Raw genomic sequence first — 15,638 nt, 5'->3', positions numbered from 1 at the left:
TGCCCAAGATGAGTCTCCTCTGGGCAGGACAGGTGGGCCATTTCAGGATGGAAACTTGGGTCCCCCAACCCTGGGAAGTTGCCTTCAGCTTCTTCAGCTCTTTCCTTATGATTTCCATCCTGTTTTCTCTGTTCTCTCGGAATTCCAAATCTTTGGTCTAAACCCAGTCCCAAAGCTGCCGGGGTCAGGTGCCCATGAGCTCCACCCTTCTGCCCCCTCCTGCCCTTTCTTGCAGGAGACACTGGTCTTGACTGAGCCCCATTCTGGGCTGTGGCCACGGTTTGTCCAAGTAGGGTGAACATGCTGGGTGGCAGCCAGGCAGCGGCACACCATCTTACTGGTCCCGAACCCAGGCACTTGGGGCTGCTCCCCAGGCCTCCCAGCTCCCATCTGAGTAGCCCTGGGTCCAAGGACAGAATCCTCAGCATGAAGACACATGCCTAGGAGAGCACGCTGACTTTGCAAACCAGCCCGCCCTCCTCCCAAGCCTGCATTTGAGTTTTGGTTTGTGGTAGGAAGCTCAACTGGGAGATCTGACTCAGACACATCCAAGCAGCCCCTTCCCCACTACGGCCAGTCTCCTGGTTCCCCAAGAACCAGAATGATGGCTGCAAAGGTGCAGAAGGCACCTCTCAGCCCCAACTGTAGCTAAAACTCAGGCAGCTATTGCAGGAGTTCTCAGGAAATGTATCTGGGGGTGTGGATTGGGGTGGTAGTACCAGCCAAGGTACTGGGGTCACTGTGCAGAGGAGCGACTCTCCTGCTCACTCAGATCCTTACGGTGAATACCGAGTCCGGTGGCACCGAGAAGGGAAACACAGCCCATGGCCAAAAGTGTCCCATTGCTCCGTGTGGGGGGGAGTCTCAGGAGGGTGGGGAGGGTGTAACGCTGCTCAGAAAAGGGGCACCAGGAAGGCAGCTGTGGGCACAGCCCCAGGGCCATCACAACAGCCCGTTCTGAAATCAGGCAGCTGGGGCAGGGGTTAGGAGCCTAAGGCCTGGCTGCCAGCAGGGCCGGTGGACGTGTTCCAGGTGTCAAGGCTAGCCCACCATCCTGGCCTTCACCGTAAGCATACTGGGTTCATGCCCCTCACACAGATTCTGGGAAAGGGAGGGGTATTCTGCCGCCTCTTAGGAATTCAGAGTCGGCTGTGATGGGGCGGCTGTTCCATGCCCACCACAGTCCCCCACCACTCTGATCTCTGATTGCTGTTTCTGAACAATTTCCAGGATATCCGCACACATCTGCCCAAGAGGAAACCCCAGCCGGGAGGCAAGTTCTCACACAAGGAGCTTTTGGAAGCAATTTCACTGGGAGAATATGAGGAACACAGAGGAAGCTGCCCCCCACCCCTCGCCCTGAGAGACAGGCTCTAGACATGCTGAGCAGTGTTTACTGGCAGGGCTCTCGCCAGGGAGTTAGTTCATCGTCAACAACCCCATGGGTGTTGTTACCTGGGCCCACTTTATTTTTTATTTTTTTAAATTTATTTTATTGAAGTATAGTTGATTTACAATGTTGTGTTAATTTCTGTATAGCAAGATGATTCAGTTGTACATTTATATTTTTTCATATTCTTTTCCATTATGGTTTATTACAAGATATTGAATATAGTTCCCTGTGCTATACAGTAGGTCCTTGTTTATCTGTTTTATATATAGTTGTTTGTATCTGTAATCCCAAATTTCTAATTTATACTTCCCCTACCCGCTTTCCCCTTTGGTAACCGTAAGTTTGTTTTTTATGTCTGTTTCTGTTTCATAAATAAGTTCATTTATGTCATATTTTAGATTCCACATGTAAGTGATATCATATGGTTATTTGTCTTTCTCTGATTTACTCAAGTATGATAATCTCTAGGTCCATCCATATTGCTGCAAAGGGCATTATTTCATTATTTTTTATGGCAGAGTAGTATTTCATTGTATATATATACGACATCTTTCTTTATCCATTCATCTGTCAATGGACATTTAGGTTGCTTCCATGTCTTGGCTATTGTAAATAGTGCTGCTATGAATACTGGGGTGCATGTATCTTTTTTTTTTTTTTTAATAAATTTATTTTATTTATTTATTTATTTTTGGCTGCATTGGGTCTTCGTTGCTGTGGCACAGGCTTTCTCTAGTTGCATCGAGCTGGGGCTACTCTTAATTGCGGTGTGCGGGTTTCTCATTGCGGTGGCTTCTCTTGCGGCAGAGCGCAGGCTCTAGGCATGTGGGCTTCAGTAGTTGTAGCACGTGGGCTCAGTAGTTGTGGCTCGTGGGCTCCAGACTGCAGGCTCAGTAGTTGTGGTGCACGGGCTTAGTTGCTCTGTGGCATGTGGGATCTTCCCGGACCAGGGCATGAACCTGTGTCCCCTGCCTTGGCAGGCGGATTCTTAACCACTGCGCCACCAGGGAAGCCCCACATGTATCTTTTCGAATTAGAATTTTCACCTTTTCCAGATATATGATAGGAATGGGATTGCCAGATCATATGCTAACTCTATTTTTAGTTTTTTAGTTTTTTTGTTTTTAAATTGCTCCTGGTTGAAAATCAGTGGGTTTTTTCCTTTTTTTTTGACTGTTCTGGGTCTTCGTTGCAGCACACAGGCTCTTCGTTGTGGACTTCTCTCTAGTTGCGGCACGCAGGTTTAGTTGCCCCGTGGTATGTGGGATCTTAGTTCCCCAACCAGGGATTGAACCCGCGTCCCCTGCATTGGAAGGTGGATTCTTAACCACTGGACCACCAGGGAAGTCTTATTTTTAGTTTTTTAAGGAACCTCCATAGTGTTCTCCATAGTGGCTGCACCAATTTGCATTCCCACCAACGGTGTAGGAGGGTTCCTTTTTCTCCACACCCTCTCTGGAATTTATCTGTAGACTTTTAATGATGGCCATTCTGACTGGCGTGAGGTCGTACTTCACTGTAGTTTTGATTGGCATTTCTCTAATAATTAGCCATGGTGAGCATCTTTTCATGTTGTCCATCTGTGTGTCTTCTTTGGAAAAATGTCTATTTAGGTCTTCTGCTGGGCCCACTTTAGGAATGGATTCAAAACTCACGTAACTCACTTAAGACTCGCCCCTTGTACTGGTCCCCCAGCCCCTAGTACAGCATGGTTTCCATTATACCAGAGGTGGAAGGTCTCCAGGCTTCTAAGACCATCCACTAGGATGGGTTCCTGACCCCTCCACTAGGATGTCATAGACACATAGTCCTGTGTGATGCAGGGTAAAGGTTTGCTAGATTCATGTCTGTTTGGAGCAAACTGGCACCTTCTTCCAGGGGTTGGGTGCACTGCTCTCTGAAGCAAACTGAACTTTCCAAAATGTGCATTTTCCTCCCTGATTTTGGCTGTAATTTCCCAGATTCCCTCTGAATCCCAAACAGAATCCAGCCCATAACATCATCCCATAACAGAGTCCCAACAGTTTACAAGTGTCCTTCTGACACTGCCCTGCAGACGTGAAGCTCAAGACAGCACAGTGGTGGCCTGTGGCCTCCACGGCTGCTGAACCACCCGAGTGGGACTTTGCACAGCAAGACGGAACCCTGTCAGAACCCCGGCTTTTTTTTTTTTTTTTACAGTCAGGGCACCCACCTCGGTCAGACCCTCTTCCACGAGAGCTCCCTCTTTGTCGTCTCAGCTGGTGTTCTGAGCCACAAACCTACAATGAGCCTGAGAGCGATCTCAAAACCCAAGCCCTGAAGATACACACTTCACTCCCAAGATAGCCTTCCAGGCCTTGCCTCAGTCTGTTCTGGACACCACCAATTATACGATTTCCTGGTGTTTCGGAAGCAGCAAGTTAGATCTGAAGGAGGGGAATGTGAGAGGACATGGGGACAATATTCCCCAATCCATTTGTGCCAGCTTATCCTCAGATGCACAGAGGGGCCTTCAGGGAACAGAACACTCCACAAGCAGCAACTCTTGGGGGTCCAGTGGCCTTTGGGCCTGAGGTTTATACAATTTTGGCAACCCTTTATATAGGAATATGTATACTTATGAATACAAAATTATATACAAAAGTAGATATTTTAGAATAAGCAATCGCAGCAAACTGCAGTTTAAAAAGCTGACAGAGGGGACTTCCCTGGCGTCCAGTGGTTAAGACTCTGCGCTTCCACTGCAGGGGGCATGGGTTTGATCCCTGGTCAGGGAACTAAGATCCTGCATGCTGCGCGGCACAGCCAAAAAAAAAAAAGCTGACAGATACTGTGCCATCACAAAAGCAGGGAAACATCATAAAATTGTTGCTTGCGTGCCTGCCATACCTCTGAGGTACTCCCCAATATCTCTGCCTTGACTGCACTCGCTGGCGGCCTACCTAAGATGCGGCACTCCAGGAAAGCTCCAGCCTTGACTCTAGTCCCTGGTAATGCTGGGCTGACATGGCGGGGGGCCACCATGGGGCAGAAGCAGCCGCTCCCTGCACCTGGCACAGCCCCCAGGCATAGGCTCCCCCATCCACCTGGTGGGATTCCTCAGCCCAGGGCCAGGGCCCCAGGAGGGGAAGGGGGGGACCAGGGATGCCTGCTGAGAGGTTTGTGGGGGACAGGTTTCTCCCCAACATGCCTCCTGGCCCAGGCTGGGCCTGATCCAGGCACCGGATTTCGCTTGGAAGTTTCACGGCAGGTGTCCTGCTGGGGCAACCTCAGCCCCCGAGCACAGTGAGAAATTTCCTCCAACTGAAATACGTCCTTCCTGTGTCATCTTCCGTCCATCAGACGCACTTTGTGCATGGAGAAATTTTATTTATTTTTTATGCCACTGCTGCCACTGCAATGAAGAAACATCAATAACTGAGAGTTAAAAAAGGGTAATAATTAAAGTGATAAAAAAAAGTCACAGTCCTCTCTCCCGTCCCACAAAAAACAAACTCTGAAGGCATCAGTTCTGCTTCTGAATTCCACTGAGGGGCCCTGACCTGTAAACAGAAACAAAAAGAAGACGAGAGGCAAACGTGTACACATCCTATCGGACCCACCTCATGAGACACTGTCCTCTCTAACACCCGCATCCTCCAAGCCCTGAGCCAGAGCTAGTAGGGGCCACCAACTGGCTTCTTCCGTGAAATGCAATTTGATAGCTATCTTCAACCTTCCTTTACTGTTAACCAAATCTCACAGGGTGAGAAGAACAGCAGTTAAACTGGACCTGAGTCGTGTAGCAACAAGTCCTCAGGCCACACCTGCACCTGTCCTTATCTGGAAGCTCTGAGCTATTCTCTTACTGATCAAAGCCAAGAAAAAATGTGTTCTTTTAAGAAACAACAGTTGTACCTATTTATTTTCAGAATATATTACAAAGGTTTCCTGGCAAACAGCTCCAATAAATATTGAATTATGATTTAAACAAGGGAAATCAACACTCTCACGTATCACTGAAACCACTGAAAGTTTATTCAAATTTTTACATAAAGGGATTTGTTAGCATCAATGCCATTCATGAACATTTCTCACCACTGCAAGACTGAAGGAGGGAAACCACTGGTTTAGCGCTGGTTTCTACAATGCAAATGAAATCGGCAGTTGACGGGCTGCTAACAGAAGCAGTTCCCTGGCTCCTAAATCGACCAGGGACACTGAGGCGAGCAGTTTGGTCACTCCCAGAATGCGTCCAGACCTGCTCCGCCTGCGGCAGGTCCAGTGGCGGTACAGAAAGGAAAGGGAATGTGCTGGGTTTGGGACTGATCATCAGGAGGTGCTCCTAGGACGATGCCTTCACGTCTAGACCCAAGTCTGACCCACCAAGAAGCATTACCCCGGACAGCAGTCATTCCTGGAGAGGAGACGGGGAGCCGGTGGGAAGGTGCCCTCGGTGGCAGCACCTGGCACTCTGACTACCTCCCTTCTTTACCTTCGGGGCAGCTGCGGGTTGGACACAGCCCGCCCTCCATTGGTCCCTTGGTTCACATCCAATTTCTAGTGCAGTTTTATCTAGCTGTGAAGTCTAACTTTAGGGTGACAAAACCTTTATTCTGAGATGTCACGTACTTTATGAGGCTTGGAAAGTTGGTCTGAAGCTACTCCAGGGTGTGAAGAAATGGGAAGAATCCCTGAAGAAGAGGCTGAGGAGGAACCAGAGGCTGGCCACAGGCGTCAGGTTAGGATCTGGTAACCCGAACTCAGGCCTCCCTCCAGAGCTCATTTGATGAGATTCCTCATGATGCTGAGGGAGGACCCTCTGTACCCTGATCCAAAGTGATTCCAGTGGTTCAAGTAGTGGAAGAGCTGATACAGCTTAAGGCGCTTCTCAAAGCCTGGGGCCTTGGGGACTTTGCTGTGGTAGGCGGAGTAAAAGGAGCCACTGAAGCCCCCGAACATGCCGGCTATCGCCAGCTCATACTCCGAGTGGCCATAGAAGGAAGCTGGGTCAAATATGATGGGCCCAGAGGAATCCTCCGCCACGTTTCCTCCCCAGAGGTCTCCGTGGAGCAGGGCTGGGACGATGTCCAGATCATGGAACAGGTCAGGGATTTTTAACTGTGGGGGAAATGCAGCCTTAGCAAAGTGACCGATGCACACAGGAGGGACACAGAGGCTTTTCTGAGTGTGGCTCCCAGTGCCCAAGCACAGCCTGGTCAGTGCACAGGTGCACAGACATGCCCACCTCCCGTCCAGGCCCAGGCCCAGGTGGCCGCACCAGCTGCAGCGCCTTCCCATCAGGCCTGCAGGGCATGATGGGCACAGGCTGGGAGGGGCGACACTCACCTGCAGAGCAGCCCAGAGCTCACGGGCCTCCCTGTCCCCAGACCCCTGTTCCAGCAGGTCCATCTGAGGCTGAATGCGCTGCCGGGCATAGAATGTGACCCAGTCCCTCTGCCAGTCGTTCACCTGTGTGGTTGACAGCAGAGCTCAGAGGAAAGCGCCAGAGCAAAGGTGGAGCGGGCTGGTCCCCAGAGGCGCCACTGCAGGGACCAGTGTAAAGGGGTGGAGCTGACCAGGCAGCCTGGGGTCTGGAGGACATGCTGGGACCGGCAGGTTCCCGGACAACCTCCCACAACATCTCAAGATCTGAACAGTGTGGACTGTGCCCCGTGGGATACTCAGTGCTCCCCTCCCAAGCAGCTACCTGCCTTTCCTCAGAGGGCGAGGCCGCCGTCTTACCCACTCAGCCCAAGTATGGCTCCCCAGGCTGAAATCCCCAGGGCAGCCAACCACAAAATCATAAAACTCAAAGTTACAATCCCTTTTCATTAAGCTACCTTTGAGAGTTTCCTACTTAAAATAAAACGCAGTTTAACTTTCTAATTTTCACCCACCTTGAAATCCAGCATCCTAACTTGCTGGTCCTTCTCTGCTCCTCTGAGCTTACCTAGCATGTGAGGTGGATAGTCCTCATATCGACTGCTTAAAATTAGCAAAGAAAAAAAAGGAGCAAAGACCTTTTACCAAATTTCGCCAAAAAAGAGAGAGGGTGTGCTTTCCGCAGCTGTTTCTGAACAGCTGGCCTGACTGGGAAATGAAGGCAAAATGGTGGTGTCACTCACCTGGGGGAGGTACCCGCAGCACGTCACCACGTCAAAGCCAAACTGGTCCACAAAGGGCCGCTCCACTTGCCCACCTCCTTTCCCTTGCAAGCAAAATGAAACGAGAGAGATGACAGTCCCCTCGCTCCCTCGGGGCCAGCTCTGGGAGCTCAGAGCAGCTCTGAGGCCTGACCTCAGCGTGCCCTTCTCCACCTCGTGTCCTCATCCAAACAAGGGCCCTGGGCTCCGGGACCCAGGAACAGAGCCTGTCTCATCAGAGTCAACAAGCCAGGACACCCACTCCTTCCCAGGAGGGGCACCAGAGGATGCTCAGAGGAGCGACCACACTGTCTCCAAAAGAGGAGGGAAAATCCACCCCATAACCCATCAGGAAAGGACAGCCTTCAGTGGCCAGTTTAGCATTTGCCACTTATGGAAGATAAACTGCTGTACTTGTAAATGATCTCATCCTCTGCAGCTCCCTACACTCAAAGTAAATCCGGAAGGACTGAACTACATGTAGGTGGAAGGGACGAGGCCGTCTGTCTGTCTAACACAGTAGGTTCTTGGTCGTCTGTCCCTGGTGTGTCTGCTACTCTGCCTAGCAGAGTAACCATATGGGCTACACATGGATTATCAAACGTCAAAGGATGAAAATCCTGGAAGACACCCTCAGTGCTACCACCACAGTAAGCCCTAAAAAGGTCAGACGTGAGGGCTATCATTCTGAGTCTCATGTGTGATTGTTCCTAGAAGAAAAGGCACCGTAAGGTAAGCCAGAGAAACTTTGATAGGCTTTCTTCTGGGGAGTGAGAGGTCAAAGGAACCATAATATGATAGGATTTCGAGTTCAGGAAATATTTCCTGTCTTTCAAATGCATTATCGAGACAATACACTAATTGTATTCACTGTGTTCACTGCACCCCAAACATGCAGCCTTGGGGTTTACATTCCTTTCCTGTGGCAGCAACACAGGTCTGACTGTACACAGTGGCAGCACAACTCCACCCACGCACCCATACCGGCCAGATGTCTTCCTCTGAGGGGGGGGTCCCTCGGGCCCACAGCCATACCCACTGTGCCAGCCTCCTTCTGGAGAGTCTCTCCAAGCCTCCTGTTGTCTAGGTGTAGATCTGCCAGCTGGGTTCCAAGCTTTGCAGCATGACTGTAAAAACAAAAGACAGCCACTAAACTCATGGTACAAATGGGGACCCACCTCCATTTGAAAGGTCTCAGGCCACACAAAGTCAGTGAGACAGTGAGGCTAAGAGTCTGTTCTGGTGAAGCAAGCGGGAGATGGAGGGCCTCATCTGAGTCTGCAGCCAGGTCCTTTGTCAGCATCTCACCCTTAAATTCCTCTCCTGTTTGCTTTTGGCCCACAGAGTACATGCTGCTCATTCTGCAGAACTCAGGACGTGCGGGGTCATGGGTTCCTTCTATCACATCCCGCAAACTTACACCCCAAATGCAAGCTTCCCACTCAGAGAAAGAACAAAGGCACCCAGAGGTGAAGTTGAAGCAAACGAACCTGCTCAGATACCGCATGTCCAAATGCTCCATCACCAGCATGCTGCCACCTCCAGGGGCATCGAGGACCTTGATGGGTTTGGGCACCTTCACTGTGCCTGTCTTTAGGATGGCAGTTAAACTTGCCATCTCACCTTCAAACATCCTTTTGGCCTGTCAGAGAAATAACCAGGGAGGGGAGAAGGAGGAAGAGCAAGGCTCTGTGTAGACATGTTTTCTCGAGCACCACAACCAAGGCTGACTGCAGACTCAATAGAACGGACAGCTTTTCCACTTTTCAGTAGAGCAGATTACACGTTCTGAAGCTGCACAGGAATTAGAGGGATTGTACTTTCTAGTTTTGTATATTTTTATTGTCATTGATCCCAGTCTCTCCAAAGAGAGAAACGTATGCCTGGTTTGCAGAGCTGGACTGTGTACACAGTACCTCAACCACAGTCCTGTCCCAGGGGGCCCTCAGGCACAGGCGGCCCCCATCTGCGTGTGCCAGGAAGCTGGCGTAACTTCTCACCTGAATGGACCACCAAGTCCTATGGCATCTCCTACCCGGCACTGGAAACCACCTCATCTCCACCACCTTTCCCATTTCCAGTCCAAAAGTCCTTGTTCCTGCTTTTGGAAGGCAAATCTCACCCTGGAACACACCCCAAGCTGTCACCCCACTTCCCTCATGACAGCCCCACAGGGCCTGGCCCTGCCCACATCCCCCCCTCATCTGGGCCCCGACCTGGGCTCCACCTCCACACTTACAGGCGGGCACACATACCCCTTGCGCTCCTGGATTACAGTCTTCTCTAAGTTCCCCACAGACATGCGGGGAACATGACAGCCCCACAGTTCCCCTGGCCTCCTCCAGCCTGGAGACTTCCACACGCCATGTCACCTCTGCTTGGAACACCCCTCCCCCTTCTTTTGCCAAGTCAGCCCCCTCCCCTTCAGATTTCAACTTAATACCAGTTTTGATTTCTCAGAGAAATCTTCCCTAACTTACCAGGCTAAGTAATTCCTCCCCTTTAAAGTATCTTTTTTTTTAAAGTAAAATTTCTACAGACGCATATGAAGAAAACTGCACAACTCAGAAGCATCCATCTCTAACTTTCCCAAAGTCAGCACATCCATGTGACGGCCACCCGGCATTCCTCTCCTCCCAGCCGCTGCCACCCCACCCCCACATCTGTCTGTCTGCTTTGTCATCTCTACAGAGGCAGATAGTCAGGCCTCTTCATTCCACACTGCATTTGTTACGCTGGTGCATCAACAGTCAGAGTTTATTCTCTCTGCTGTGTAGAGCTTGCTGTGTGAATGTTCTAAAACGTGTTTGTCCAGTCTATGATGAAGGACACTGGGCTTCCAGTTTGGGGTCACTACGAACAGTGCTGCCATGGACATTCTTCTATCTCTACTTCGCATAGTTACTAACTCTGTGACCTTGGTTTCCTCATCTGTAAAATGGGGTTAGTAACAGTACCAATTTCATAGGCTTGCTGCCATAATTAACTGAGTTAGCAGCTAACAGTTTCACAGTCCATTCTAAACACTTTACAAACATTATTATTATACTACTTTGGAGAGCTAAAGTTCCTGAGGAGGAAAATAAGAACTGTGTCTTAAGGAGAATTTTCAGAGCATTCTCTGAAGACGAAGGAACACAGCTGGGCCCTGGCTATACTTTGTACTACAGCACTGGTTGTGCAGCGTAAAGTAAAGGATAAATTTTTTTTTTTTTTTTTGGCCACGCCACACTGCATGTGGAACTTCCCTACCCAGAGACTGAACCCATGCCCCCTGCATTGGAAGTGCGGAGTCTTAACTAATGGACCACCAGGGAGGTCCAAATTTTTTTAATTAAAAAAAAAAAAAATGTAGGGAGAGGTGAAGAAGGATCTGTGAACCCAGCTAGAGGCAAGGCTCCCTCACAGAAATGTCCACTACCATGTGGTCCTAAGTGTCTAACCCTAAGAACACTGCTCCTCCAGAATGGGACAAGGGCAAAGTAAGCATTAGCTGGGGTGCAGGGCTACAAAAGATCCAGAACTTAAGGGAGGAGCATGACAGAAAGCCAATTACTCAAGCATGCAAAGGACAGATAAGCATAATCAAGAGAAAAAACTTCGACCAGGTCATTCCAGCAGAGAGTGAGAAGGAAAACAAAAGAGCAGCTATGTAGTCTTCTCTTAGAAGTGTGGAAGAAGACATTTTCACCTCCTAAAAGGCAAAGCATAAAAACAGTCCTATTTTCCAATCAATCAGCAAAAGTTTCCGCTATGGGCAGTATATCTGCATAACTCACACAGTATATTCCCAAGCAAACTAGAAAGAGACATGTTTGAAACCATCTACCAAAGGATTAGAAGGAACTTATGTGAAGATTAGCAAAAAGAAAATGGACTCTGATGACAATAAAAAGCAAGAACCAGAATACCAGTAGCAGAACAATGTTTAAAAAGCACTACTGAGAGATTCCATTTTAATCATCAGAAAGTATTTGCTTCCCTGTAATCTACACCAAGTTCTGAATTATTACAAACACTAATGAAAGTGGAAATACAGCTGTGAAAAGGATGGAGCCACATAAGAGAAAAAGAACCCAGAGAAGGCCTGTGGTGGAAAGTAAGGAAGGACACCTCCACTACATTAGTACTGACTGGGGGAAACCAGTGTAAAAGAGCAACTTCAAGGACCATTAGTTGTCAAATTCCTATAGAAGGGATGTACAGGATGACACGCAGCCAACCTCTGTAGAACAGAGTTGAAGGTTGGTCTTGAGAGAACAGCATCGTTTCAGAAAGAAATCATCCCACACCACTGAAGATGGGATATTCTGCAGTATGATTTCCAAAGAGAGGATAAAAGTGCTGAGGGTGTGTAACACGTAGGACTTGGTACTGGGGTCAGCACCTTCAGCCCTATTTGAAACAAGGCATTGTCCAGACCTGCTCCTTGCCTACTGGAGCCATCCAGGGCCTCCCAGCTAACACTACAAGCATGATCCACCCAAAGTGCGCAAAGAAGTGACATCAACACACCAGGATAAGTCAACTTCAGCCGGGAGGCTCACCTATTTTATATGGGAACCCTTCAGAAAACGTTCAGATACAAACAGAATGGAGAGACGGCCGCAAGGGACTGAATGTTTGTGTCCCCCGAAAATTCAGAGGTTGAAACCTAACCCCCAAGGCGACGGTGTTAGGAGGCGGGGCCTTGGGAAGTGACCAGGCCAAAGGAGTGGAACCCTCATGAGGGGATTAGAGCCCCTATAAGAGACCCCAGAGAGCTCTCCTGCCCCTTCTGCCACGTAAGAACACAGTCAGAAGTGGCCTCCACACCAGGGAAGGAAGCCTCACCACCATCTTGGACGTCCGGCCTCCAGACCCAGAAATATACATGTTCGTGTTTAAAGCCGCCCAGTGTTTACAGCAGCCCGGCGGACCAAGGCTACATTACTTTCAGTATTCAGAAAGGGTTTTGATCTCTGCAAGCTCAAATAAACCCCGGGACAAGGGACTTCTACTATCTGTCCTTGCTCAAAACTCGCCAATGAATTTTCTCACGACAGCGGCCACCTGGGCCGCGTGAAAACCACCCACAGCGTCCACGCGGCGGTGGGGCACGCGCCCGACGGGCCTGGACCCGCGCCGAACTCCCTGAGGTTCGAGAGGCCGCAGGGCTGAACCGCGAACCCCCCCCAAAACGCCAGGCCAGCCTGACAAAAAGACGGGTGACCGAGCGCCTCCGCGGCCCGCACACCCGGGCTCGGACGGCCCCGCCCGCGGACCCGGACCGGCTCCCGACGCCGAGCCCGGACACGGACCCAGGGCCACAGTCCCCCGCCCCCGCCCCCTTCCCCCGCCCGCGGCAGCCCTGACCTCCGCCTTGGGGTTCACTTTCACAAACACTCGTCCTCTGTCCGTGTCGTAGCTCCGGCCCTGGCTAATGCACCCACCCCCCGAGTGACCCGTGGCCTTGACGGAGCCACAGCCCAACTCCCGCCTCAGCAGCTCCTCCATGTCGCCCGCGCCCGGGCCGCGTACCCGCCTCAGACCGTACGCAGACGCCGCGACGCCGCGGGGACGCGTGGGGATTGGGTGAGGGGCGGGAGGGCGGGACCGGGCCGTGGGAGCGCGGGAGGGATTGGGGGAGGGAAAAGAAGGGGCGGGACCTGGCCGCGGGAGCGCGCGGGGATGGGGGAAGGGAGGGTCGACGGGAGGTGGGGTTGGGGCTGAGTTGTGCTCCCAACGGCCTCGAGACCCTGGTGGCTCTCCTCGCCACGGGATCGCTCTGGCCTTTCCCCTGACCTTACCTGTGACCTGCCGTTAACCTTGTATGGCCCGTCCTGGTCTGGGGCACACCGCCTGCTCCAGCCCCTCGTCCACGGCTCCAGAGCGTCACCCCTCACAGGGGCTTTCCCGACCTGGAGGCTCCTGCAACACCCTCCGGGGTGCTATCTTTTCTGTTTGTTTGTTTGCACTTGTTTATCCAATTAGCATCAATCTCCCCAACTAGACTTTAGTGCTTTGAGGGTAGAATAAAGTCTGCTTTGCTCTGTATACTGAAAAAAAATGTCCAACCTAAAAGTTGAGAGTTATGTTTTATTGGGGGCATTACTGAGGACTTAAGCTGGTGAGATAGCCTCCCAGATGGCTCTGAGGGACTGTTCAGAAGAGGAAAGGGAAGAGCAAGAATGTACAGGAGTTTTTTTCAAAAACAAACAAACAAAAAAACCAGGTAGTCAAACATCAAAAGATTACTGCTAATTAAAAAAAAACAGACATCTCAAGTAAATGAATTTAGTGCTTTTCTGTGTATGAGAAAATGCGACAGTCTGGGCTTAGTGAAATCATTCCTTTGATACGCACCCTAACTATCTAGGGCGTGTCCTGTGTTCTCCATTCTGAATTCCTCAGGGTGCACAGTCGGGGATAGCTGCAGTGGCTGAGGGCTTGATAGCCTCAACGTCTTTTGTTTACTAATATGGCAGGCAGCATTCTTTGTCCACGGCTCCCCGCGTTAGTCAGCATTCTCCAGAGAAATCGAACCAACAGGGTGTGTGTATATAGAGTGAGATTTATTTTAGGGAAATGGCTGTGGAAACTAATAAAGGGAAACCTGTTTTAAATGGAGTGGGAAGGCCAAAAGGGAGAGCTCTCACCCTGTCCACCCAGACACAGCCTGAAGGTAAAGACGTGTCACCAAGTGCCTCTGCCCTGTGGCCACTCAGGGTCAATAACAGGAAAAACTGTTGATTACAGATCCCAACAGGAAGAATCATCAACAGGAAAGAATCCTCAATTACAGGCCTCACCAAGAAAGGTGTTCTTTGTATCTCCCACAAGAAATCAATTACCCAAGCTACTCAGCCAATGAAAACCAGTCATCACTTTCAACTCTCGCTTTCCTCCAATGGACTTTAGTTCAAAACAACCCCTCCAGGGATTTCCCTGGTGGTCCAGTGGTTAAGACTCCAGCTCCTGCAATGCAGGGGGCCAGGGATTGATCCCTGGTGTGGGAACTGAGAGCCCGCACACTGCAACTAGAGAAGCCAGTGCGCGGTAACAAAGACCCAGCACAGCCAAAATAAATTTTTTAAAAAAAGAAAACACAAAACAACTCCTCCAGCTTCTTCCTTCTAAGGTTCTTTTCCTTTCTTTGTTGGATTTGTCTGTGGCTTTTGTGGTAGCCAGCTTGTCCTGAATTGCAATTCTTTGCTGTTCCTGAATAAACCCATTTTGCTGGTAAAACTACAGGGTGTTTTATTTTTCAGGTTAACAGGGCTCACACAGTCGTGGAGGGGCAAGACCAAAATCTGCAGGGTAGGCCAGCAGCAGGAAGCCCAGGGCAGAGTTCTGTTGGCAGAATTCCCTCTCCCTCAGGGGAGGTAAGTGTTTGTTCTCTGCAGGCCTTCAGCTGAGTGGATGAGGTCCACCCACCAGTCTACTGATTTAAATGTTAATCTCATCTAGAAAACACCCTCACAGAAACATCCAGAATAATGTTTGACACCGTATATCTGGGCACCATGCCCCAGCCAAACTGACACGTAAAACTGACCATCACATTCCCCATTGTTTCTCAATGCTTACTTAGCATGATGCACAATGCCAGTCATGTCATGGACATTCACTAAGAATGTGCTAAAACAATGAAAGAATGAATAATTGAGGCTTTGAAGGTTGAAGATTTAAGGAATAAGAGCAGATCGTTTGCGGATAGTTTGGACCAAACTTCCTGCTGAAAATAACTAGAAATGCTGATTAAAACAGTTTAAGTACATGTAAAAAGCATTGGAGAGCTGACAACATAGCAAGGAACATTAGCCCCAAATCTCTCCTCACGCACACACCGGGGAAAGGTGGCTGCCTGCAAACCCTCAGGAGAGCTCTACTCTGAACCAATGCTGCTGGCACCCTGACCTCCAGCCTCTAGACCTATGAGAAAATACATTTCTGTTGTTTAAGCACCCAGTCTGTGGAATTTTGTTTTGGCAGCCCAAGTGGACCAACACACCAGGCATACTAGGGAGCAAGGTGCCATGAAGTCAACACAACAGACAGTTGTGGCAGGTGCTGGCATTTTCAGGCCCACTTAATGGCATATAACTGTGCCTACTATGACCAAGGAAATAAGAGCCAAGCTTGAAAATATCTACAGG

The 15,638-nt window shown here is 50.0% G+C and overlaps 1 protein-coding gene across 3 annotated transcripts; it reads right to left on the bottom strand.

Moving 5' to 3' along the window:
• Positions 1-4,780: 4,780 nt before the first annotated feature.
• Positions 4,781-13,021, bottom strand: FN3KRP (fructosamine 3 kinase related protein). 3 transcript variants are annotated; one of them, XM_068529602.1, is made up of 6 exons: positions 9,501-12,800; positions 8,991-9,142; positions 8,536-8,627; positions 7,483-7,565; positions 6,704-6,826; positions 4,781-4,917 (listed from the first exon to the last, which is right to left on the bottom strand). In XM_068529602.1, the coding sequence occupies exons 1-6, from the start codon at positions 9,702-9,704 to the stop codon at positions 4,786-4,788; spliced, it is 786 nt and encodes a 261-aa protein (XP_068385703.1). In that variant the 5' UTR covers positions 9,705-12,800; the 3' UTR covers positions 4,781-4,785. The 3 variants fall into 3 exon arrangements, with proteins under 3 accessions (XP_068385703.1, XP_068385702.1, XP_068385701.1); XM_068529601.1 differs by lacking the exons at positions 4,781-4,917; positions 9,501-12,800 and adding exons at positions 5,369-6,475; positions 12,856-13,021; XM_068529600.1 differs by lacking the exon at positions 4,781-4,917 and adding an exon at positions 5,369-6,475 and having other exon boundaries at positions 9,501-12,796.
• Between the last annotated feature and the right edge of the window lie 2,617 nt (positions 13,022-15,638).

This window comes from Eschrichtius robustus, chromosome 20 (assembly GCF_028021215.1).
Source record: "Eschrichtius robustus isolate mEscRob2 chromosome 20, mEscRob2.pri, whole genome shotgun sequence".
In the NCBI taxonomy this organism is placed as follows: Eukaryota; Metazoa; Chordata; class Mammalia; order Artiodactyla; family Eschrichtiidae; genus Eschrichtius; species Eschrichtius robustus.
Note: the sequence above shows the minus strand (reverse complement) of the source record. Positions and strands in the feature narration are given on the sequence as shown.